Genomic DNA, 26,339 nt, shown 5'->3' on the forward strand with positions numbered 1-26,339 from the left:
AATATTTGTTTTCAATAACTTTTATGTTATGCTTTCTTGCATACTGTAATGCTATGTATTAATCCAATGATTTTAGAGCACAGACTAATGCATTTGCATAATATATACATAAACTTGCAAAATGTATTTATTTTGGTGGAAGCTGTACACAGAGAACGATGAGGATCGCACGTTTTAATCTATCAAATTAGTGTCAGCAAGCGTCAGCTAACTATTGCACTTTAAATTTATCATAATCAGTGCTCTGATTAGTCTCTTAGAACTGATTAATCTCTTAGAACTTCTCTCATTGTGTTGTATACATTTATATCCTTTGTTCTTTGTCCAGTTTTTTAGTTCTGGGGTTGAAGTATGTCCTCAAAAGACCTTAGGCGAATCTATGACAACTTAATGAAACCTTGAAGTACATAGTTTGACAGGTAAGAAGTCCCTTACTAGGATTCTATAGTTTTCCTGCCATATTTTGTTAATTTTATTTCTCTTATTTCAGTAAAAGTTATAGTTAGATGTAGTTAGATGTGATGTGAATAAAGCTAAACCTTGTCCTGACTAGTGACTGTATATGTGTTCAAAACTCTCATGTTCCATTCAAGGTAGATTTACTAACTGAATCAACTGTTTTTCTTAAGAGCATGTGAAGTTATTAACTTTTAAGGATGCAAACAGGATGCACTTGTTGCAATAAAAGGTGGTTAGGTTCCTCCTCCTGGCCAGCTGCCAACATTTGAAGAAATCAAAGATACAGTAGGCTTCAATGACTATTATAAAGAAGAAGAGCGCTATAGTGTCAGTTCGGCTGCGACATCTCAAAAAAGTACATACCACTCATCTATTTTTAGTAATTTTTTCTTTATAAATCCATCTAAACCATTGCGATTAAAGTGCAGTTCTGCAAATGTAGGTTAATATTGTGCCAGATCAACAGGTGAAGGCACAGAGCAAAGCACAGAAAAGCCATATCAACCTGATGTTGCAGTGCTCGTTCCAGATGTTTTTTTTTTAAAATCTAGTCTTAACTCTTAATTTGAACTTTTTCATGGTCAAGCTGGTCTCTGCCGTAAGTCTTTTTGCAGTCAAGGTCTCTGCTGTAAGTTAAATCTTGTTTGAAGTGAAAAATAATAGTAATTTTTATGGATTTGATGGGAGCTGCGTTTAACCTTGTTAGTGTTTGAGACTGGTTTATAATTAAAATTACATTCGGAGCCCAGATTTGAGGAATCTCGACTCTGAAAACTCAAATATATTTCTATATATTCATATATGTATGTATACATAATTGATAAATTATTTAATATTTTTTTTGAAAAATATTGACTATATTGATTTTTTTTATTAAAATTATTCAAATTTTACTTATTTTTAAAAGTTTTTAATATTACAATTTTGCTCATACATAAGTGACAGAAATGACCTCTTCCGTGACATTGCCTTGTGAATTGCTAATTTTGTTTTGAAAGTCCCCATGGTTGAACCGGATTTCATTGTCAAGCCATGGTAGACACAGTGATTATATTTGAAATCCAAGTATAAATTATTCACCAATAAAATTTGAAATCGATTGCCAAAAGTAAATTATTTTATTTCTTATGTGATCGATTGATAAATTATTTTTAAAAATGTGTAATACTAACAAGTTTTTTGAAATATTGGCATCATATTTTTTATGTATGGTGTTCATTTTTGTGGGAATTTGAATTGAAACTTCAAAGTCCTTACAAAGTGAGAGTATAATTGTATTGAGGTATTAAATCTCCATGTTTGTATATATTTCTAATCCTTTTTGATAGAGTAGTTGTTTATTTGTCAATATATATATACCAAATTATTCAAAATCCGTTTTAGTAACATCAATAAATATAACAAAATATAGCTTTTAAGTTTTAACAACATTAATTATTTACTCACTCCCCACTCGTTGAGATAATTAATACTTTTAATTTGTAATGCAAGCTAAGGATATGTTTGCAAATAAGATTTTTACAATGTTCCTTCCCAAACAATTTTTGTTTATTGTAAAAAAATTAGTATTTTGTTTTTTTAACAAAATGTGGACAAATTAAAAACTTGCACATGTGAAATTAGTACTTTAATTATTTTTATGAGCTAAGATTCAAACATATTTTGTTTCTTTACAAAAATACAAACACCCTATAAAAAAACTTGATGACAATAGACGAGAGATCATTAGAAAAACAATATTATTATTCACAATAGTTTTTTCTTTTTTAATTTAGGGCTAACAATATATATATATATATATATATATATATATATATAAAAATATTTTCCCATCAATGACCTATTAGTCTATTGGTACTAATTCTTTATGTAAGATATTTTTTGCTCTGTTGTATAAGCTAATTTGAATCTCAACTCATGTAGAATGAGAGCACATACGTGGTGAGAGATTAACTTAATATTAGTGCATATTTTTTACATACTTACTCATATTTAATAATAATAATAATAATAATAATAATAATAATAAAACTCGCTCATCACACAAACGTCACAAATCCTTGACCTTTTTTTTTCCTCAAGCTTTAGTTCGGTTACTGTATCTTTTTTAAAATTTGGTTTCCAAGCCCAAAACTTAACAATTCAATCAATGATGAGCCATTTGGTTCTACGCTCTTTTGGGAAAGCAAGATTATTAAAAACTTCAAAACAATGAGCTTTACTTCCCTCCTTCCTCGATCTCAGAGCTCCGCGCTCTTTCCTCTCGCCGTTTCTTCTCCATCTCCCACCTCATCGCCTCATGGCCGATCTTCCCTACCTTTGGTTTCGAGTTTCAAGGCTCAGCGACTACTCTCTTGGTCCCGTTCGTCATTGCCATGGCGGAGCCATGGAGTGAGGTTTTCTAGTCTGGTATGCAAAGCCACGGCGGCGGAGCCGCCTGCTCGGGCGCTCAGGAGGATCTTGGAGTCCCCCGGAGTCTTCCTGGGACCTGCTTGCTTTGATGCTTTGAGTGCCAAGTTGGTGGAGAAGGCTGGCTTTCAGTACTGCTTCACGAGCGGTAGGTGTTTGTTGTTTTGTCTCTGAGAAAGTTTCGTTGCGTTGATCCATGAGATTTATCAGTTGAATTTGTGAATATCATTGTGATCTTGTGAAGTAGTGGTTTTTTCATGGTAGGTCGGTGTTTGTTTTAATGGTGAGTGATGGGTTTTAGCTCTAGAGCTTCTTTTGGACGATAAAAAAATTCACTTTTGTGTGAATTCATTTATAAATTCCTCCCATTTAATAACCTCTAGAGTAATTGGGCTGGAAATAAAAAATTTAGATGAACATATTATATCTGCCAAAATTTGAACTTTTTATCTAACTAAGAAGAGCATGGCAGGTCTTAGGTTTGAAAATCAAGTTAAAGGCTGACAGAAGTTGTTTTTTATCATTGGCTAGTCATCAGGAAAGGTTCATACAGTTTCTTGACCTCATCTCTGACTGACTTTTTGGCATACTGCCTATTGAAATTCAGCCAAAGTCTGCTAGGAGTATTGTTTGTGTTTATCTTCTTTTTTTTTTTTATGCAAAACATGGCTTTTCTTGGATTTTGGTGCAGAAAAAAGTTTTATGAATCATGCATTGATTTGTTGTGATGTTGGGTAAATTATGTTTGCAGATGGACCAAAAGCTGCTTACTTAAAGACCAATAAGGCACAACACACTGCTTGAAATCATTGAAGAGTTGAAATGTCTACTGCACGAATGCAGCTTTAGATGTCCAACTCATCATATTTATCCTAAACTTAAGAAATTGAATAATCTTGAAAATGGAGTTATCTGCATCAGTCAAAGTGTATTTTAAAAGTCTTCTCTTGATCTTAATGGTTTGTAATCTAGCCATGTGTCAAGGATGAATCTAAGGCTTTAAGAAACTTGTTGAGAATGAATTTTGCACTTTTGAACTGAATGTGTATTTAAAGTACAAGTGCAATTTTTTGAAGAACTGATTTCTTTTGACATTAGAAATTCTAAAGGCCCAAATCTCCTGTCTGAAATATTTTTAAAGTTCAAGGTGATCTTATTAATATTATGGTTTTCTTTGATTATAAATTTCTTTTTAATAACATATTGTAGATGAAATTTGTTTTCCAGAACTTATCATAGGTTTTTTTATTACCAAATTACTGGAAATTCTCTAACAAGTGGACATAGTTGCTGCTGGTATGTCATTGTAGTTTTCAAAAATTTTAAATTAAATTTCATCAGATGGGATTGAAATTTATTATTATATATTCTTTCAAGATTGATCATGTTTGTCTTTGGGCTGAAACTGAATTTTGTGTCATGATTCTGGTCTATTTTCAGGGTTCTCTATTTCTTCTGCTCGGTTGGGCTTACCAGATGTGGGTCTGATTTCCTATGGGGAAATGCTGGATCAGGGGCGTAATATCACACAAGCTGTTTCAATTCCTGTCATTGGAGATGGTGATAATGGATATGGAAATCAAATGAATGTCAAGAGAACTGTGAAAGGCTATATTCAAGCTGGTTTTGCTGGGATTCTTCTTGAAGATCAGGTAACATTATGCTTTTCTATTTGCTTTTGTGAATAATTTTGTTTTCTAGTTTTAAAATTAAACAAAACCTCATTGTTTTGGGAGTTCCTAACATCCTGTACTTTTGAGATACATGGGAGCTCCAAACATTCGGTTGGGTCAGCACCCTCACAAGGTGATCCCGATGTGCCCAGGGTTGACTTTTGTGATTGTAGGTTTTTGGTTTTTCTGATTGAAATATTGGTGTACTTGAGGGCCCCTTCTTCTTATATATCTCTGTCAATCCTACTAAAAGCTTGTTTGATTTTTTTGCTATGAATCATTTTCTAAAGATCCAAGTACTGGTACTCTGATGTTAGGTGTAATGATTTAAGCAATATACTGCTTTAGAACTAAATATAATTAAGTAGACAGTGCTAGGCCTTCTGCATTCTTTGAAGGTTCTGCCATCTTGGCTATGGTTCTTTCTCAACGGTTGATTCAGATCACCTTAATAGTAGCAATCATGATAGCAACTTTATTGTTTATCCTGTGAAAATGAATCCTTATTGTGCTTATGATAATTTCTATTTGAAGGTGTCACCAAAAGCCTGTGGTCATACCCGAGGAAGGAAGGTTGTTTCAAGGGAGGAGGCGGTGATGCGCATAAAAGCAGCTTTGGACGCTCGAGAAGAGAGTGGTTCTGACATTGTGATCATAGCACGGACTGATTCTCGGCAGGCTATATCTTTCGAAGAAGCATTGTGGAGGTCAAGAGCCTTTGCTGATGCTGGAGTGGATGCTCTTTTCATAGATGCACTTGCTTCAATAGAAGAAATGAAGGCTTTTTGTGAAGTTACTCCTCTACTTCCCAAAGTGGTAATGTTTCTTTTATATACAATAGTTGCTGATTATTATCCTGATCTTAACATTTAAAAGTGCTTCATTATGGTACAAATTTTCACTCATTGAAACTTGCTTCTTCTTGCTACCTACATACATCATATCAACTTTACATAGTTTGAGTTCTGTGTTGAGTAATTTCTGGAAGGTGGCAGAGGAAGTCTTTGCCCTTATTCATATCTGGAAAGAAACATATTGTTATTTAATCAAATGGTACATCTTCTCAGGTAATGACTTATTTAAGCATTCACATGCTGTGCCAACTTGTATGTGATTCATGGCCCAAACGACTCTATTGTTGCTTTAGGAGAAAAGTTGTTTGGATGCTGCCTGTGAAACACACACATTTTAATACCTTCAGACAACTTTCAAATGAAGAAGATACTAAGATCTGTGGAACTTTTCATGGTTCATCAACCTTATTACATTTTTCTAGGTCATTTATTCATATACCCTTTTGCATGTATACTCATGTAAGACATAATATTATTGTGCATCAAGGCTATCGCAAAATTCCTTAGAATTAATAAATCTTTTAACTAAAACATAATTATCCTTTTAATGTATTGAAAGAACCTTTTTCTTATAAAAAGCTTTCAAGACTCACAATATTTTCCAGTTCTAATTCTCATATGCCCTCAATGGTGGCTCCTTGAGGAAAATTTGCAATGTGAATGTCTTATTTTGCACACATGCCTTCAATAGTATTATGAGTAGGTGGCAAATGAAATGTTTTCATAAAATTCTGAGGGAAACATGGGTCGAAACCATGGCTCAATAGACCTTCAATAATGATGTGTGATTGGAAGGATCTTTGTAACAATTCTGAACTGTGGTGGATAGACTTGCAGTTTGAATTAGTTGAGGATAATTTGATTTCGGGTTTTATGGCTGTGCACATGAAATGACTCCTTTTTTCTCATATTTTCTTGGTTTCTTCAAGGTGGATTATCTCTCCCCACAATGTTGATTTTTTCCCTCATTTATACATGTAATTCGAAGCATGACACCTGAGTTGTTTGTGTTAATTATAATATATATATATATATATATATATATATATTTAAGTTTTGTTACATTGTTCTGTAGGCTAACATGCTTGAAGGTGGGGGGAAGACGCCAATTCTGAGCCCTATTGAACTCGAGGAGATTGGGTTTAAACTTGTGGCCTATCCTTTATCCTTGATTGGGGTGTCTATTCGTGCAATGGAGGTGCAATCCTTAAATTTATTCACTAGTTTGATGTTTGGAATATTAAATTACATGGTGTTTTTCAAATTATTATAGAGTATACTGTGGATGCAGTTTAATATGACGTAACCTAAACCATAATTAACTTATGGATCTTGTTCTGGCCAAGATTTAAGTACTATAAAAAATGTAGGCTTATTTAATGTTCATGGTGATGAAGGAATAGCCATGCCAGTTCTTTCGGCACCACTTTTTATTCTTGCGTAGTTCTTTTGTAGTTCTTTTCTCCCTTGTAGTTCCATTTTTTCCTATTTATGCTAGATGAACATTTCAGTGATTCTACCAGTGATCCAAATTCTAGAAATGTTTGTGTATTCTGAAAAGTATTTCAGATCTAATTACACCTCCTTTTTCATTGGTCCTGATTGGTGTTTTTTTATGCTTGCCTTAGCAGTCATTTATTGATCCTTCACCTAAAGAAGTTGAACAAATGGATCTTACGTATTTAGAATACGGCCACTATATTTCCAACATACTACGTTTGATCCAATGATTTAGAATACGGACTAATGCTTGCATAATGCATGCATAAACTTGCAAAATGTATTTATTTGAGAAGAAGCTGTTCGCAGAGAAAAATAAGGGTAGTATGTTAATTTCTGAAATTAGTGTGAATCGGCCACTGCATTTTGATTTTATCACTACTATATTCTTTGCCATTTGTCCAGTTTACTAGTTCTGGGGTTGTTTGAAGTAAGAGCGCTTCAATAAGACCTAAAGCAAATGTACGACAACTGAATGAAACTTTAAAAGTATAAAATCTTTGCATTTACACTTAAATTTTATCTTGGTGGATTGACCGTCTATCTTGTAAATCCTGGTTTTTACTGTTAATTTAACCAGCAAAAAATCCTTTATCAAGATTAGATAGCTTTCCAACTATTATTTGTTAATCCTGTTTCAGATATTTCTGAATAATTTGGAGTTAGATCTGGTGAAAATGAAGCAAGAGCTAATTGGGCCAGTGATCATATATCTATGGGTCTTTAAAATCACGTGTTCCATATGTGGTAGATTTACTGACAGAATTGATCGGTTTTCTTTAGAATAGGTAAAATGGTTAACTTTTAATGTTACAAACAGGATGCACTTGTTGCAATAAAAGGTGGCCGTATTCCTCCTCCTGGCCAGCTGCCTACATTTGATGAAATTAAGGATATAGTAGGCTTTAATGATTACTATAAAGAAGAAGAACGCTATAGTGTCAGTTCCGCTCGGACATCTCCTCAAAGAAGTGCGCAACTCACATCTACTTCTAGTAATCTCTTCCTTATAAATCTGCCTGTATTATTGTGATTGAAGCACAGTTCTGCAAATGTAGGTTATTTTTCTGCCAGATCAACAAGTGGAGAAGGCACAGAACAAAGCGCAGAGAAACCATATCAACCTGATGTTGAAGTGCTTGCCCCATACCCTTCTGATAGCTCTCGTTCGCATGATCCCAGAGGCCGCTTGTCTGGAATATGGTCTCGCACATTGAGAATAAAAATCACAGGAAGGGATGGACTCGAAAAGCTTGATATCAGGATTCCTGTAAGCTTCATTCACAACTTTGTTCCCTTTACCTTTTTTTGATGCCTTTAAACTGTAATTTTTTTTTTTTTATTTCGTTTCAGGCTGGTTTTTTAGACGGGATTTCCAGTGTCATTCCTGGTAATTTTCTCTTCATCTGTGTGTAGATTATTCACAAGTTATTGTAAAGGTAGTAAACTTTCTTCATCTTGTTTTTTAGGTCTAGGTGGTAGAAATATCATTGAAATGTTAGAAGATGCATCAGTGGATGTGAATGATGGCACTGAAAGAGGAAAGGTACTGCTTGATTTCAATGATACAATGGGAGATAGGATTCAGGTGTTTCTAGAATGACAGTGGGCAACTAAATTTACCTTGTTAGTTCTGGTCAAGCTGGTCTCTTTTTGCAGTTAAATCTTGTTGTCAAATGTGCACCTGCATGTGAATTGCTGATAAAAATAGACAAAATTTATTCAGTGTTTACATGTCAGTTTTGTTTCGGGTTTCGAAAATAATATTATTATGATTCAATAATAGAGCTGTCAAATGCGCTGAGATGTTCTTGTTTGGCTTTGCTTAAGCTCATTTTTATAAATAAAATGAATCAAATTTGAAAGGTTAGAACTTGATGAGTAGCCAAGCAAGTTTCACTAGTCTTGGACTCGTTTAATAAAGCTTGATTGAAACTGGTTATATATATATAATATTTGTAAAAATATATTATTTTTGTTAGTGTTTAGAAATAATTTATTAAAAGGAGCTATCTATAAACTTTGTTTTAATAAATGGGTTTATGAAAGGTTTTAACCTAATTAATACTGATAAATTTTAGATTTTTTTTATTTACATGTTGACAAGTATGAAATTAATATCTCAACTAGTTTGAACTTTCATCTTGCATGAGCGGAAATTTAAACTCACTTTTTTAGTAAAGATATAAACATCGAACGCAAATGCAAAATTATATTAATTTTAAGTTATAAAAAAAAGCAAGAACTGTGAATAATTTAAGTACTGGATTTGTTGTTATTCAAGGTTTGTGTTAACATTAACCATGAATGATACAGTAGAATATATGCTACAAATATCCATTATAGCATTGGTTTTGCATTTATCCCAACAGTCATTTCCTTGCAGGAATGTCATTTGATTCCTTGACGTTTCTAAAACTTATCATGAGTTCCAACTGGGCAGCTCAATCTGTAACAAATTTATCATGACCATAATACATGTATCATAATACCACCCTTTATGGGATCATCCCAGTGAAGTCTTGAACTTCCCCAATTTCTCCATCAAGAAGACTGAGACATGTCATCACTCTGGATAAGTGCATCAACTGAAATTTTGTACACTATTCTGTTTTAAAATTATCATGAGCCATTAATCTGAGAAGTGATTTTATCTGTTGAATGGTGAAGCTTCTACATAGTGCTTTGAAGGCGCAAATTGAGCTCATTGTGGGTCATAGGCTGTGATCTGAAAAGAGAACAAATGATTCAGCCATCCACTTTTGTAGGACAAAAAAGGATTCACCTAAGTAGCAATTATACTAAATTAAAAATCCATAAGATAAACGATAGACTTGCTTTCTTGACAAAACGAAATCGGACCATTTGGGCTACAGATAAGTAGTCGAAAAGTATTCCTTTCATACTTGGTTTTGATATATTAAATACTTCTAAGCCTTCTCATTCAATGACATAGAAAATAGCCAATGGGTAATCCTACATACCTAAACTTGCAGTCTTGCTCAGTTGCTCCGTTTATAAATCTAATCAGATGGGTTGCGTGGTGACCAAAACTTCCCCCTAGTATTATGTTGGATGATAAATTCATGAAGAAACTAAAGCTCAAAGTCAGAGACTCAGAGCTAGGTGATGAAGAAGCAAAAATATTGATGGCATTCAAATCTAGCACACTTCCTTTATGCTAAATGTTGATTCTAGATATATATGTTAACAGATGCTGGACTATATGCAGGTTATCTTCTTTTATTCTAACTGACCTTACATATCAGAAAATGTTAGACACTCTATATACCTCATTCTCATGTTTAACAAAATCTTAGCATTTCAATCAGATTTCAGGTCTTTGACACAGTTTTAAAAAAATGCTCTTTGAACTTGGCTATTGAAAATTGGATTGTAGGTTTCTTCTAAAATTAGAACATGCCAGTAACTGACTCCATTGATTTTATTTCTTATTAAACAATGACCATCACCCTTTGTCCATTGGCAATTGAATTCCAGTTTCTTCTAATGCTAGAATTATTCAATAATAAAGTATTACCCATTGATTCCATTCTAGTAATTCTACTTACCAGTAAACATCAATTACTAAATCATCATTTCCCTCGTAGCATATAAACCCAGGGCTCATATCCTCACCTTCCCAATTTCTTTAAAATATCAAACTAACATCACACAGTTCTTAAAAGAATGATCTCAGATTCTCAAAAAAGATATGTTTGTAAATATTAACATATAATCTTACCTCCTATAAACTTTCAAACCAAACAGTACATAGCTTAATAACATTCTTTTCCTTTACCTTTACCCCAAACAAGATAGGGTTTAAAACCTCTTTTTACCTCATGTTACCTTACTTTTACTTTATTAACCCCACATACTACACCCCATCCAAGCAAGCTCTTTTTTGTTAATCAGACACTCAAGTCATTGTTTCTATTCTATTCGTTATACCAGTAAACATAACCACTAGATCATCATTCTTCTCAAACCTATAAACCTTGAAATCAAATCCTCATGTTCCAATATATTCAACAAATCAAACAAACTTCAACAAAGTTATCAAACAATAATAATCTTCACACTTAGACTATTAGCAACCAAATTCCATGTTTCCTCTAAAAACTGCAAACTTTTCAGTATAAATGGAAGCATAATTCAACTCATTCTATGAAACAGTAAACATCAATACCAAATCAACATTCATCTCACCAACACAAAAACCTTTAATTCACACAATCAATCATTAATCCAGAAGAAAACTCTTGCAAAACAGTAAGAAAACCACAAGCTTACCTGCAAGAAATCTACAGATAATGAGCTGCAGAATGAGCACCATCCTTCCCATCAGCATCCCCAACCAAGCTATCCGGCGACTGCTGCGTCTGATGCAATCCATGCAGCACCTGGCTCGTCATCCCCGGCATGCCACCACCGTCCCCACCACCGCTCCCCGGTCCAAGAATCTGGCAAACAATCCGAACCAGAATCCCCAAGACCTGCATTTGAGCCTGGCAAGCATCAGCATGCATCTGCATCACTTGCTTCTCATGCTCCATCTGCATCGCCAACAACCTCTCCCTCCACTCCATCTCCTCCTCTTCCCTTCTCTCCTCCTCTCTCCATCGTATCCTCCTCCTCTCCCTCTCCTCCTCTTCCCTATCTTCCAACCGCCGCAGCCGCCGCTCCTCCTCCTCGTCCTCCGCTGCCACCTCCCTCTCCCTTCTCCTCACAGCGATTTCCCCAATCTCCGCTACCCTCGCCGCCACGATCCTCACCTTTCTCCACTTCCTCTTGCCCTTCCTCACCGACTGCCCTTCAGAACCCTTATCATCGGCGTCGATCTCGATCTCGATCTCGTCGCCGTCGGAGGGGACTGTTGATAAATTCTCGAGATCAACGTCTCCGAAGACGTCGCGATAGCAAAGCAAATTGGGCCAGAGTTGAAGGCCATGGTCCCAATCGAAGGAGGAGGAGGAGGGAGGATGACTGGATCTTGAGCTTGACGTTGACGAATTGGTGGCGCATGTTCTGGATCTTGACGGAGACGTCACGCCATGACCAGAGGAAGGGGAAGGAGGAAGGGTCGAGGAGGTGGTGGGCGGCGTTGACTCGATCGGCGATGGGCTGGAACTTCTTCTCGCGGGTGCGGAGGCGGGCGAGGGCGCCGGAGGAACGCAGGGAAGAGTACTCGGAGAGAAGGGTGGACTCCTCCTCCTCCGTCCACTTCTTGCGCTTCATGGAAAGTGGTGGTGGTGGGAGGTGAAGCCGCCATCGCTAAGCTTTTATCAGTTCTATCTTAGTCCAACTTCAACCTACTGTAGCCAACGGGTCTATTGGTACACGGGGCTCTGATAGAGCTCTCACTGAGTGGTGAGAGTTTGATTCTTGACTGAGTGTATACTAATTTTCAACCAACTTATTAACTGTTGAAAACCGGATTATTTATAAAGTATTTGTGTTTTTACGGAGTAGATGAGTTTAAATCTCCATCTTAACTCATGAGTGATAAAAAAAGCATGGGAATTGAGACATTAAAAAGTTGAAAGACTCAAACAAGAGCAGAGAGAAATAAAGAGGAAATCGGTGTGGAGTGAGAATGAAACAAAATAATAAATAGTGTTCAAGTTAGGTTACAGGTTAGGTGAGAGAGTACTAGGTCTTTTATTATATTTTTGGACAGCTCAGATTAGATGTGTACTATTGTGATCAATGATCCAGAATTTAACATATATCTTACTTTTTTACTATTCATAAAATTATTATTTATTTGTTACTGTTTATAAAATAACTGTGCATCTTGCACCACATCAGTTCAATTTAAAATGGACTATCATTTGCGAGTGTTCACAGACAAAGAATCTACAAACATATACAAATGACTTAACCTCTCTCTCTCCTATAAAATACCATACAATAATGATTTTAGAAGGAAGAGGGATATAATGAAATTCTTGATTGGATCTCATCATAGGATATAATCTATTTTATTTTATTTGATTAATGGATCCAACAACCCATTTTAATGAATTAAAAAGAAAAAAGAGAATGATCTTATTCGAATTCTAAACGTCTCGTAATCTTCAACCAATTATGTGCTTCAATATAATTACCTGGGGTAAGCCCTATAGCCTGTTTCCAATACTCAGCAGCCTGATCGAACCAAGCCTCTGCAATTTCAGAATCACCTCGTAGAATGGCCCGTTCTCCCTGGTCGGAATAGGTAAGTAAATTCCTTTCCTTAGAACCGCACTTGAGAGTTTCCTACCTCATACGGCTCAGCAATTGATTCTTTTGGCATCACATTTTAATCTATATGAAAAGAATTATATTTTTAAGAAAATTATCCCCCTTTTGGGGGGATTAGGCCGAAGAAGTTAATTACATAAGTTTCAAACTCTAATTTTTTTTGATCAAAAATCAGTTTTCTCTTTTTTCCCACCTTCAGAAGAATGAAGCATAGATATCTCCCTATCTCATTACGTTAGATTTTTCTGAAAGGGAACTATCTCGTTTTCATATATGAAATTTATATAGAATCTTTGAAAAAGACTTTCCTTCCATAAATAAGAAAAAAACTTACTATCTTTGGGATCTAACACTACACCGCTGCTCAATACCTTATACCTTAATGGATCGACTTTATTACATAAGTTGATTACCTCCCATATTATATGATATGACATAAGTATAAGTAATAAGCAGTATTGTATTGACCCAATAGTTCGTTAATTGATCTTTACGGTGCTTTATCTATCAATTTGATCCTTTATCCATAGAATAAAGTATATAGGCGTACCCATTTCTTCATATTTTGTTTCTTGTGAAGTTTCTTTCCTTGCTACAGCTGAGAAAAATCGTTTCTTTGGACGATGCATATGTAGAAAGCCTTTTTTATAGCATTTACTAGCTAATTTGATCTTTTTTTCCTTCTTTCTATAGTGGAGATAGCCACACGTAATGGCAGATCACGGCCATATTATTAAAAGCTTGCGGTAAGAATGGATTTCGTTCTATTGCCTGGAAATAATATTCCAAAGCCTTTGTATGCTCTCCGTTGCTTGTGTGTATAAGGCCTATGTTATAGAGTATATAACTTCGATCATAGGGATCAATTTCTGATCGTGTAGCTTCATAATAATTCTGCAAAGCTTCTGCATAATTTCCTTCCGATTGAGCTGACATCCGTTACGGTCGTTCATTTTATGCAAAGAATCTCCGTTCCAGAACTGTACGTGAAATTTTCATTTCATACGGCTCCTCCCTTCAGTGCATAGTACTAAGTAATCCATGCAATCCAAAATTTACTAGTTTCATTATGAACTAAGAGGGGCTAGTATTTTTACAAGAAATTTCTAGCCAACCTCCCTGCCAGAGGTTTTTTCCTTTCTTAACACTAATCTATTTTTATATAGAAATAGTAACTCCAACAATTTCTTTGTACTCAACGCCCCCTATTTTCAGGAATTAGTCACTTTAACGGTCTTTGATGGTTATATGGATATCCAAAGTACAAACGAGATGGATGTTTGTTGTCCTAACCATTCTTCTTGTTGAGATAATGGATCTGGGTTAACGGATCCTGGGTTGTATTAGTATATATATATATACTTAGGGTTTGTAAAACCAACAATGTGTGTGAGATTATAAGAATACAAGAATGATGAGTGAAGACAGCCGCCTATGTGTGTGATCATCATCACCGACCTGTTTCTTTCTACTTGGTATCAGAGATACGGGAGACAGGAGACATCGAGGTTGGTGCGGCTCCATTGCTAGCCTACAGAAATCGTGTCGTTCTTAGATCTGGCTAGCTTTGGCAAAGGAACTAGCATGGAGATGTGCTGTTAAGGATGATCTGAAGGAAGGATTTGATGGGGCACCTGCGATTGTGGTTCTTTGAAGATTAATTGTTCAAGCTCTTATTTGAGTAGCTGGTTTCCTTGGTGGGCTTGTGATTAGTGGGCTGAAATTCTTAGGGTGACATTCTTATGATTGGTTGATTATTTAAGTGGCTGAAATCTTGTTAGTTGATTATTGGGGGCCTACCTCGGAGCTATAGTGGGCTAAAATTCTTCATTGGAGTTGAAGTTCCAATTGTTGATTTGTTGACGACTTGGTGATGGCGACTCCAGTCACAACTCAGGATATGAAGGTTCCTCTTGAGGAATTTGAGAGGATGTTCAGAGCCAAGAGTGAGGCATCTGCCTCATCCAATCGGGAAATTGTGCAACAGCCTGAGATGGTGCAGAGATTGGAGTTGATGCCGAATGATGTGAAACTAGAAGGGGCAAAGAATTATCTGAGTTGGTCTCGGAGGGCGAGTCTGATCTTGAGTACAAAGGGGCTTGAGCATTATGTGCAGGAAACTTGTGTTGAGCCTGCAGACAAGGGGAGCACCGAGTGGAGGACCTGACACACCACTAATTCTCTGGTGGTGGCATGGATGATGAGTTCAATGTCTCCGACTATTGCTGGGATGGTGGAGGCAATCCGTAATGCAGCTGATATGTGGAAGATGTTGGCCAAAATGTATTTTGGAGCAGGGAATGTGATGCTTATGGTTGAGGTTCAGACAAAAATTGAGAATCTGAAGCAGGGGGAGAATAGTGTCTTGGAGTATGCTGCTGAGCTGCAGCACCTTTGGTCTGACTTGAACCATTATGATCCCTTGGCATTCCCAGATACTACATGCGCAGCTTTGAGCAAGAGATGGATCGAGCGCAGGAGGGTAACTCATTTTCTGAAGGGCTTGAATGCAGAGTTTGAGCACAGGAGAGCCACAATGTGTCATCAATCTTTCCTTCCCACTATGGAGGAGGCTATTGCTGCGATGTCCTAGGAGGAGGTTAGATTGAAGGTGATGACTGGTGATACATCACCCCTGTTCGGTCCGCATTGGCAGTTCCTGTTCATGTCATTGATGATAGAGAGTGCTACAACTGCGGGAGAAAAGGGCATCTCAGCTTCAATTGCCCACAATAGCATAATCCTGGTCGTGGTCGCACTGGAGGTGGCGGCAGAGGGACCTATAGAGGTGCTCGTGGAGGAGGTCATGGTAAAGGTCGTGCTAGTCCTAAAGCAAACTTAGCTGTTATTGATGAGGGTCAGACTGTTGAGATGTCCACTATTGATGCTGCTGAGTTGGAGAAGTTGTGACAGTTGAAACTAAAGACTGAGAACTCCAAGGGCAAGGGCCAGGCCACACAAGATCTTGCTATGACCACTGCTTTTGGTAACTTTGCCAACTATGCCCATGCGAGCACGGTATTCATGCTCAAGCATTGCATCTACAAACAAATCGCATGTAGTGAGTTTGCATCATATTCACCATATAGGCATCCTCATAATGGGACTGTCTAAATTGCTGATGGGACTTCTCAACCCATTAGGGGGATTGGATCGGTCAAATGTACCTCGTCACTTACACTATCGTCTGTCCTGTATGTTCCCTCATTCCCCCTTAATCTTCTTTTCAGTTAGCTCTATTATTAATCAATTAGACTATCGAGTTCTCTTTGACCACGAATCATGTTTTTTCCAGGAGAAGCCAACCGGGAGGAGGCTTGGGACTGGTATTAGCGTGATGGACTTTGGTACTTGGATCAGGGGAGTGTTGATGCTGCTCTTGCTACTGCTGTGTGTGAAGGAGTAGAGGCTGTAGTGCTACTCCAACATTGTTGTCTGGGTCACTTATCTTTTGATAGCTTAAGTCGGTTGCAACCAGAATTAATGGGCAAGGTAGATGGAGTAAACTTGTATGTGATGCTTGTGAGTTTGGTAAGCATACACGCTCTGCTTATTCTAGTATTGGTCTCCGAAGTGTGGAACCTTTTGCTCTTATTCATTCTAATGTATGGGGACCTTGTCCTGTTCTTTCAGTTAGTGGATTCAAGTGGTTTGTGACTTTCATTGATTGCTATTCTCGTATGACTTGGATTTATTTGATGAAACACAAGAGTGAGGTGCTTCGGTGTTTTCAACACTTTTGTGCCTGTATGAAGACTCAGTTCAATGCAAAGGTTCGGATTGTATGAACTGACAATGGAACTGAGTATGTTAATAAGGATTTTGCATACTTCTTGTCAGCTCAGGGGATCTTACATCAAACAACTTGTCCAGATACGCCTGCAAAAAATGGGGTGGCCGAGCGCAAAAATAGACATTTGCTGGAGGTGGCACGATCTATCATGCTTACGATGAATGTGCCAAAGAGCCTATGGAGTGAGGCAGTGATAACTGCAACTTATCTCATTAACCGAATGCCTTTACGGGTGCTGGGAATGAAGACACCATGAGAGATACTCCTGGGTGAGAACAAGTTCATTATTCCTCCTAAGATGTTTGGTTGCACCTGCTTTGGCAGAGATCATAGACCCTCGGTGGGGAAGTTAGACCCTCAGGCTATGAAGTGTATCTTTGTTGGATATTCCTCTAGCCATAAGGGTTATAAATGTTGGAGCCCGACTGAGCGTCGATTATTTGTAAGTATGGATGTGACCTTCAGGGATTCGGAGCCCTTTTATGATGAGAAGACGGATTTGACATCTCCCTTTGAAGAATTCTCTCCCGGCACAGGTGGTACTGGTCGAGAGGGGAAGAACAGTAGCGATGTGATTGTGGGGCTAATACCATGTCCTCTAAATGACATGGATCAGGGGGGTGTCAAGATGAAAATGACGATAGTGACTTGACACGAGGACAAAGAGAATTGAAGGTGTACAGAAGGAGGCACTTAAGGGAAATTTAGACAGGCGTCCAGGAGAAGCAAGTAGAGCTGCAGCTGGAGATACAACAACAAGTCACACTCCCTATGATTGAGATTATTGACCAGTCCACGCATGCCACTGTCCCAGGCCTTTCCTCAGTTCCTTCTTCCTCTGGATCTTCCCCGTCTCCCTTTGAGTCGGGTGGTAATTTCTCTACATCTCTTAATTTACCTATTGCCAACATAGAGAACCTTGAGCCAATGCTGGAAAACCTCCGGCTAGGTTTGGCTTTGCGAATGATATTGCTAACTTTGTTTCTTATTCTTCCTTATCTCCTACATACAAAAACTTCGTTGCATCATTACAGTCAGTGCCAATACCGAATTACTGGTGAGTGGCAAAACAGGATCCTAAGTGGCATGGTGCTATGCGGGAGGAACTCCAAGCCTTGGAGAAGAATGAGACCTAGGAACTTGTGTCTCTACCCAGTGGAAAAAGGGCAGTTGGTTGTAAGTGGATGTACACTCTGAAGCAAACTCCTGAAGGGAAGATTAACAGGTACAAGGCGAGGCTAGTTGCAAAGGGGTATAGCCAAACCTATGGGATTGACTATGATGAGACCTTTGCCCCAGTAGTAAAGATGAGCACGATGAGGACTTTGATCTCATGTGCAGTGAACTTTGATTGCCCGTTACATTAGCTGGACGTCAAAAATGCCTTTTTGCATGGAGATCTACAAGAGGAGGTGTATATGGAGCTTCCTCCTGGCTTTACTACTCCACAGACAGTTGGAAAAGTGTGTAGATTGAAGAAGTCTTTATATGGGTTGAAGCAATCTTCAAGGGCATGGTTTGATAGGTTCAGACGTGCAGTGTGTGGTATGGGTTATATGTAGTGTAGTGGGGATCACACTGTCTTTTACAAGCACTCCAAATCCCATGTCATAATTCTGGCCGTCTATGTGGATGACAATGTTATTACAGGTGATGATGCTGAGGAGATCTCTCTCCTAAAACGAAGGCTAGGTAAAGAGTTTGAAGTTAAGGACTTGGGTCAATTAAGATATTTCCTTGGTATTGAGATTGCACGGTCTTCTAGAGGAATAGTGCTTTCTCAGAGGAAGTATGTTTTGGACTTACTCACTGAAACAGGAATGCTAGGGTGCTCGAGTAGCTTCCACTCCTATTAAGCATAATCACAAGTTGTGGGTTCAATCTAGTAATTCGGTGAGCAAGGAGAGCTATCAGAGACTTGTTGGTCGCCTTATCTACTTATGCCACACAAGACCTGATATTGCATATGTTGTGAGCGTAGTGAGCAGGTATATGCATGATCCCAAGGTTGAGCATATGGAGGCAGTATTCAGAATTCTAAGATACTTGAAGGGAAGCCCAAGGAAAGGTCTTTGGTTCAGGAATCATGGGCACCTGGATGTGGAAGGATATTGCAATGCTAATTGGGCAAACTGCTTGGATGATAGGAGATCTACCTCAGGTTACTGTGTCTTTGTTGGGGGTAACCTTGTGTCGTGGCGTAGCAAGAAACAAGAGGTGGTTACCCAGTCTATAGCTGAAGCTGAGTACAGGGCTATGGCAACTAGTCTTTGTGAGATGCTTTGGATGTGGAGTTTATTGTCAGAACTGCGGCTATTTAGAGGTAAAGCATTGAAGCTTTGATGTGACAACAAATCAGCTATTAGTATTGCTAACAATCCCGTACAACATGATCACACAAAGCATGTTGAGATTGATCGCTTCTTCATTAAGGAGAGATTGGATGATGGGATTTTGAAACTAAGTCATGCTCATTCTGGCGAACAACTAGCAGATTACTTAACAAAAGGATTGGGTCCTCAAGAATGTGTTAAATCAAGCAACAAGATGAAGATGATTGATATCTATCGCCCACCTTGAGGGGGAGTGTTGAGATAATGGATCCGGGTTAACGGATCAGGGTTGTATTAGTATATTTATATATTTATACTTAGGGTTTGTAAAACCAATAATGTGCGTGAGATTATAGGAATACAAGAATGATGAGTGAAGGTAGCCGCCTGTGTGTGTGATCATCATAACCGACCTGTTTCTTTCTACTCTTCTCAATCCCGGCACCAATACGGAAAAGGAGAATTTAAAACAAAGTTTTCATGTTGTTGATTCCTAGGTGTAGTGCTTCTTTCCCTATGCCGCCTATGGGTACTAGTGAAGTAGGATTGACCTACAATACATAACCTATAGGTGTACCCTTTCGCTCAATACTAAAATCGACAATTGAAGCATCTGAGGTTGAATCTCTCGAGAATATATATATATATATATATATATATAAACATGAACATGAAAGAGGGTTTGATGGTGTGAGGCTGAAAATCAACAAAATTTCCAGGGCATTGATCATACTATATTACTGAAAACAGATGCCAATTTAACTTAAAAGTTGCTCAATGATTGATAATCATCTTTCCAAAAAATCCATCTAAAGTCCTCAATTATGTCTAGTGTTTGAGTTCATGTACTGTCCATCACATTCTCCTTCATCTTTCTGCCTTTCTGCAATCTCAATACCCTCAACTGCTTGAGCTTCTCCATGGTCTTCTTTTGCACCTCTGTGATTTACGACATAAGCCAATGATAAACAAATTGAAGTTGGAGAAACAAAATACAAAGGATAAGTTTCGAGTACCCTGAATAGATTACAAGCCCAACACCGACCATACCGAAGGCTATGAAGTACATCCAATCAACCTGCAGGATAAAAAGTTTGCTCAAACATTCATATACACAGAGGAACTATGACATAGGAATTGAACTCAGAGACTTGGAACCTTCTCATGGTATACGAATGTGCGTATTAGAACAGCCCACATATCGGATGTCAGCAGCGACAGGTTAAGCATAGTCGACCCACTTAACTGCCAGAAATGAAGGTGGTAAAAAATACAATAGAATCGATAAAGAAGGCATGGTGAAAGTGAACTCATTTTGGTCTGATACTGCTAAAGTGTTTAGTTTTCACTACTTGACATATTGAACTCTTGCATAATGTCTTTGTTCCTAACAAAACATGCGAAGATGACTTAACCAATGCTATGACTCTCTAATTTGATGGTAATTGCTCTCCATTGACAATAACTACAAATAAAATCATTAGTTTGCTTTGCCAGACTACATAGAACAATTTGAAGCTCAAATATATTTTAATAAATATCCAACAAATTTGATAAATGGCAGCATATTCCATTTAAATGCTATTCATGTGATTTCAGCTGCCACTTTGTATCACTCATGTTGTCTACCATCTTAAGTAGTAAATTCCCTTCTAGAGTATTAATTTGCAAGAGTCGCGGAAAAATGCTTAGCTATACCAAAATGAAGAGCTTTGATGGTGCATCCAGGAAAAATTGCTAAGCGAGCTAAAATCCCGCCTATGTCAAATATTTATTGAAATAACTCGTAACAAATACGGTGGAAGTATCTACTGATGCTTAGATTTAGAGGACTAATATAAACAATGAATACAAACACGCTCTCATGAATTAATCATTTCTGCAAGGATATATCCATTATTTATCACGGAGACCAAGTCCTTAGGGATGCTGTCTTCTACGAAAAGCCTACTTAAGCAAAGTGGAATTCCATTACCTTTCTCCAGATTGCAAGGGAAGGTTTGGAATATAATGATATTGATGATTTCTTTGTGAAATGATTTATAAAAATAACTTCAGATGTAAACCCTAAAATGAGATTTTGGCATGCCAATTGTTTACAGAGCAGGGAGAACATAGCCAAGATGTAACAATCCATATGAACCAAACAGTATATATGGCATTGACTTACCTTAAGCACAAATGGCACAGTAGAATAAAACAGAAACATTGCAATTGCATATCCAAGGAAAGGAAGCACCTGAAAATAAGGGGATTCCAACTTTATTAGTAATAAATCAGATAATTCCATTTTTGTTTGAACAATGAGAATGAACTCAATATCCTCTTAATTTATAATCTAACAAATGTGCAGTATATTGCAGACTGTGGAAAGGCAGGAGAAAACATTACACTGTCAATATAAGCCAGTAAGGGGCTTACTAAAAACAATGCCAATTCTGTGTAAGCTTCACATTGAATTTAAAAACTGAAAAGATTATCACCTCCCCGCCCCCAAAAAAATTACACCTAACTCAAACATAGATTTAGTAGAGCAAAATAATTTCAGTCGTTGAAGACTGATATTTGTTCCCTTTTCATCATACAAATTTGAATTAAATCAAAACAGTGTAAGATACAATAAAATTTCCCTTCAATATCAACCAAACTTTGTAAATATAACCCATATTGGGAGTACACATTAATTTTGTCATCTTCACATTATATTTTGACAAAATTATGTAAAAGCAACTGTTGGATTATAATATTAAATTGTGCTTTCAATTACTTAAAGTTCAATATGAAAAGGAAAATGACTCCTGTTAGATATGCTTCCAATCATTACTCAAGAGCATCCACAAAATTATGGGTAGAGATACCAAAACTGTTGGAATTATGAAAACATTATGAACCACAACTACTTATTACCTCTGTCTCTCTTCAAAGCCAAAAAATGATAAATGACTGCCATTTACCTAGCATAGTTACTATTAAAAATTGGAACCCAAAGACTTACAAATTTCAGGAAGTTTGAAGGAAATGAAAGAACAAAGTGAAATTGGGCTGTGTAATTATGTCAAACATTCATGGCATCAAATATCAACAAAAGAATCAGTAAGAAGCAATATAATTACAACATTGTGCATTATATTAATTCAAGAGGGAGAGAAGAAGAATCTTACCGCACTGACAGTCCAATGGATTGATTTAAGTTTATTGCGTTCGAATATGCTTCTGAAGAACAATTAAGGATATTTATGAAATTCATTACTCAGAAGCAAAGATACTACTGATAACTAGTAAGCTAAATTTGTCAGTGGGTATGATGCTCCATAAGAATGTTATCCCTACGGTGCAGTTATACCCGTTGACACATTTAGAAGGTATTATCAAAGCAACGCATGTAGGTACGATGGGCCTCCTTATACTATTTACTAATAGAAGCTCGTCTTAGAATTTTTCGCCCAAAAATACATGTCAACATTTATATGATCCTATATGTTTGCCAAGATTTCAGGATACATTTGGCAGGAGCCAACAACTGCCCCAAATAATCCTAGCATTGCCATCAACTCCACTCTGCCCCCCTTCTTCACTATAAACTCCTGAAATTTTTTATGGAATCAAAAGCCGCTGCTATAATCAAATAACATAATAGTCAAAAATTAGTTTGGTCAATTTTATGAAAGCAGTGAAAAGAAGCATAAAAAAAGGCATCATTCTTTTCAAAGTTGATGACATATTCCAGGTAAAGGGGATTTTATTTAATCAATTGATTATATTATGAATAAGAAAAAAGAAATAAACCAGAAAAATTGCCAATCCATGCCTTTACCTTAGCCAATAGCTGTGGGTGGTATTCAATTTTTGATGAGTAAATGCAATAATTTCTTTTATTCCTGTAGGCTACACACATACTGAAACTCTCTCAGTATTTTCCTTCATCTGAGTGACCATAAATACAAAGGAAATTCAAGGGAAAGAACTACCAATCGCTGGCTACAGGAAAAGTTACACAAATTTTTAAGATTCAAACATCAGGTGCAAAATATGAGATAAACCTCATGTGTAGAGAAAAGCTAGTATTTCTTCAGTGCAAATAAAAATAAGCTTACGATCATTAAGAAGCCATATCACACTTGACCAACCAAATATGATTACATAATTATTTTCATATTTAAACATGTAATTTTTCGTCTATACAGGATAACATGGACTTTCTTGTTGTATTTTATGGAAACGGTTCAACAAATTGATAATATATAAAGAAGCTTTACAATTCCCATCTGAAAAGAGCTTTTTTTTTTTCAATTAAGAGAATAAAATAAAATTAGTTACCTCACTAACATTACTGACTGCATAGAGCATAGCGCCTGTGAGCACAAGCACATCACCTTTAACAGGGTCGTTGCCTCCTGAACCATACTTCAAATGAGGAAGAGCTTTTTTCATTCGAGCAACAAGTGCCAAAAGTATGAGGTCACATTTCATGAATGCATACAACACACAAAAAGAAAGAGGAACAAAGTTTCCCAGCACTCTGTAATTTAGAATAAGCTTAATTACACCCTATGCATAGACCTCTTCAATTTAATTTGATATCATTGCTATTATAAACAATGGTTTTTTTATATAAATTTCATGTCCATATGGTGTATGAAAAAATAATAAAATGAAAGCGTGATTTAATATGCCTAAAGTGATTTTTAATTATATTCCTCTATGAGAAACATGCTGTGATGATATTAAGATAGGGCTGTAGACAGGTTCAACTGGTCCTGGCCAGTGACCCTGAAAAGTTAGAGGCCAAGCAGAGGATCAGTTAATTAAAAGAACAGCCTGGTCCCTTCACAGCCCTGATTAGTCAAAACAACCACAGTAAAACAAGTTAAGTTAAACTTACACTTCAATAGTTGAGAACTACTTACTTCCTCTGTCTCTTGAATGCACATCAGAAAATACAACTAGAACAAGGCCAGCAACACAGACTGCTACACCAACAAACTTCCTGAATCTGTACTTTGTGTTCAAGAACAGCCACGTAAGAAGTATTACAGATGGAATTGACCAACAATCCAGAAGCATCACACTTGTCAAAGAGGTGTACTGATAAGCCTTCACAACTACATACAACAAGAGGTGATTTAGAGAAGTAACCAGAATCTCAGTGAGTACAAATAAATGTTTGGAACAAAACTTTTTCTCACAAATCTTCTCTAAGAAAAATGATTTTATGTTCAATTGAAAAGAATGAACGCATAATACAAAACTCCACAAAAAATTCTGCAGCATGTGGGTGGAAATTGTTCTTTGCTAGCCACCTAAAAAAAATCTCCCGCAGAAGCTAAAAGTAAAAATAATCTGAATTGATATAGCCTGGTCTCAAATCTAGCACTATTACACTGTTTGAAAAAAGCATCTTTCTTATGTAGTGAAGAAGTTGCTTAACTAAAGCATGCTGAGAGATTTAATAATAAAAAGAAGGGAACTACAAAATAGACAGTCCATTTTCTTCAGATTTTCTCTATAATCATTCATGCAAAGTTTGCAGCAGTAGGAGAGAATGAAATATAAATTCATACAAAATAGACTGAAGCAAAAATACTTTAACTAGATGTTCATATAAATGGTACTCACCAAGAAAATTGGCCTCCACATCAGCAACGGCAAGCATCAAATAAAAATACCATTTTATCTATATAAAAATAGGGGGAACAGGAGAAGATAAGAGTAATTTCTAAAATCTAACAGGCATGCATTACATTTTAAATCCATGATAAAGATAAAAGAGGCTTACTGAAACACCAAAAATTCCAATGTATCAAGAATGTCTCCAACTTTTCAAAAAAGAAGTATTAAAACAACACACACACACACACACTTCCCTCTACAAAACCAATGACTTGCTCATATTATCTTATATGTTAGAAAGGCAAACCAAAACCCGACAGCATCTTTCCAAGAACAATTCCGATCTTGTTACTCCATTCATACATGCATTCAGCCCAATGAATATATATATATATATATATATATATTCAAATGAAAAGCTAAGCCAAATAATTAAAAACCACAAAAGCTTATGTTATTTGCTACATATAAATTAAATAAAGTAGAAAACTATATAGAAAATAAAAAGTAAGCAACTTTAAGCCTAAAAAAGGTGGAGTTCACATCCCTTCATTTCAAGCAGGACCCCAGTTGATCGAGTAAAAAAAATCCTAATTTTCTTTTCCTCACCTCATGTTCCAACCAACAAGACAAATGCAACATGCTACCATCCCTTAATTTCCTCTTTCTCACTAATTTTCCACTTCAATCAAACAACAAGAACAAGATAATTCAATCCTCCAAAATCCAATCCCAAACAAACACCATTGCCCTCTCCAAAATCACACAATGCAAAGAAATTCATTCATCCAGACACCAAACCAAACCTGCAGAGATCTCTTGCGTTTGTAAACCAAAAATCCCCCATAGACAATCGCAAGCAACACGTAATTCAAGAAAGTCTGCGAAGTAGGAACACTAATCCCTGCAAAATAGAAACCCTCATTGCTCTCAACCGCATTCAAAAAGACAATCAAATGAAAACCAAAAAATCAAAAACAAAAACAAGGAGGAAAAGAAAGATAAAGAGAAAGACCTCGTCTTGACAGCTCAGAGGAGGAGAACGCTGTCGATGTGATCACAAGAGAGACGAACTGACCAAGAGCAAGGCCGATGAGGGTTCTCTTGGAGAAGAAGAAGTCGAACGTCGCCATGAAAGACCTCGGAGATCCCTCTTCGCTGTAGAGCTATGTATCATATATGGAAAGGTGGCAGCAGAGCAGAGTGGCAGGGTTGGTCCATTTATGGATAGTTTTTGCATATATACCCCTGTAAAATCTTATAATTATCCATGTTTTGAAAACCGGACCGGACCGGCCGGTCGGACCGGAAAAACCGGGAACCGGCCCATAGCCCGGTCCGGTTTTAGAATTAATGTTGACCGAATTTTGAACCGGTCAAACCCGGCCAAACCCGGTGAACCGGCCGGTCGGACCAAAACCGGATGGAACCCGGTTTTCAATTTTTTTTTTTTTGTTTT

General features: G+C 36.9%; 3 protein-coding genes, 1 long non-coding RNA gene and 1 pseudogene across 6 annotated transcripts; 2 read left to right on the forward strand and 3 right to left on the reverse strand.

Annotated features, from left to right (window-relative positions):
* Positions 1-243: 243 nt before the first annotated feature.
* Positions 244-1,063, forward strand: LOC120256884. Its single transcript, XR_005535453.1, has 3 exons — positions 244-419; positions 667-814; positions 902-1,063. It is a non-coding gene; the product is annotated as an uncharacterized LOC120256884 (long non-coding RNA).
* Positions 1,064-2,564: 1,501 nt separating this feature from the next.
* LOC120256888 (2,3-dimethylmalate lyase-like) lies at positions 2,565-8,627 on the forward strand. The gene is made up of 8 exons (XM_039264558.1): positions 2,565-3,016; positions 4,309-4,520; positions 5,076-5,357; positions 6,471-6,593; positions 7,716-7,866; positions 7,954-8,165; positions 8,249-8,285; positions 8,365-8,627. Exons 1-8 carry the CDS (start codon positions 2,671-2,673, stop codon positions 8,496-8,498), a joined length of 1,497 nt encoding a protein of 498 aa, XP_039120492.1. The 5' UTR covers positions 2,565-2,670; the 3' UTR covers positions 8,499-8,627.
* A 4,177-nt stretch (positions 8,628-12,804) lies between these two features.
* LOC120256886 (photosystem I assembly protein Ycf3) lies at positions 12,805-14,441 on the reverse strand. Its single transcript, XM_039264556.1, has 2 exons — positions 13,853-14,441; positions 12,805-13,108 (listed from the first exon to the last, which is right to left on the reverse strand). Exons 1-2 carry the CDS (start codon positions 14,078-14,080, stop codon positions 12,950-12,952), a joined length of 387 nt encoding a protein of 128 aa, XP_039120490.1. The 5' UTR covers positions 14,081-14,441; the 3' UTR covers positions 12,805-12,949.
* LOC120256887 lies at positions 14,367-20,001 on the reverse strand (annotated as a pseudogene).
* LOC120256885 (solute carrier family 35 member F2-like) lies at positions 19,950-26,061 on the reverse strand. Of its 3 annotated transcripts, none has more exons than XM_039264554.1 (11): positions 25,896-26,061; positions 25,687-25,784; positions 24,887-24,944; positions 24,178-24,372; positions 23,588-23,664; positions 22,772-22,854; positions 22,432-22,483; positions 21,441-21,509; positions 20,429-20,515; positions 20,287-20,348; positions 19,950-20,209 (listed from the first exon to the last, which is right to left on the reverse strand). In XM_039264554.1, exons 1-11 carry the CDS (start codon positions 26,011-26,013, stop codon positions 20,089-20,091), a joined length of 1,020 nt encoding a protein of 339 aa, XP_039120488.1. In that variant the 5' UTR covers positions 26,014-26,061; the 3' UTR covers positions 19,950-20,088. The 3 variants fall into 3 exon arrangements, with proteins under 3 accessions (XP_039120488.1, XP_039120487.1, XP_039120489.1); XM_039264553.1 differs by having other exon boundaries at positions 23,588-23,691; XM_039264555.1 differs by lacking the exon at positions 25,896-26,061 and having other exon boundaries at positions 23,588-23,691; positions 25,490-25,772.
* Between the last annotated feature and the right edge of the window lie 278 nt (positions 26,062-26,339).

The sequence above is a fragment of the Dioscorea cayenensis genome, unplaced genomic scaffold, assembly GCF_009730915.1.
Source record: "Dioscorea cayenensis subsp. rotundata cultivar TDr96_F1 unplaced genomic scaffold, TDr96_F1_v2_PseudoChromosome.rev07_lg8_w22 25.fasta BLBR01001699.1, whole genome shotgun sequence".
Taxonomy (NCBI): domain Eukaryota; kingdom Viridiplantae; phylum Streptophyta; class Magnoliopsida; order Dioscoreales; family Dioscoreaceae; genus Dioscorea; species Dioscorea cayenensis.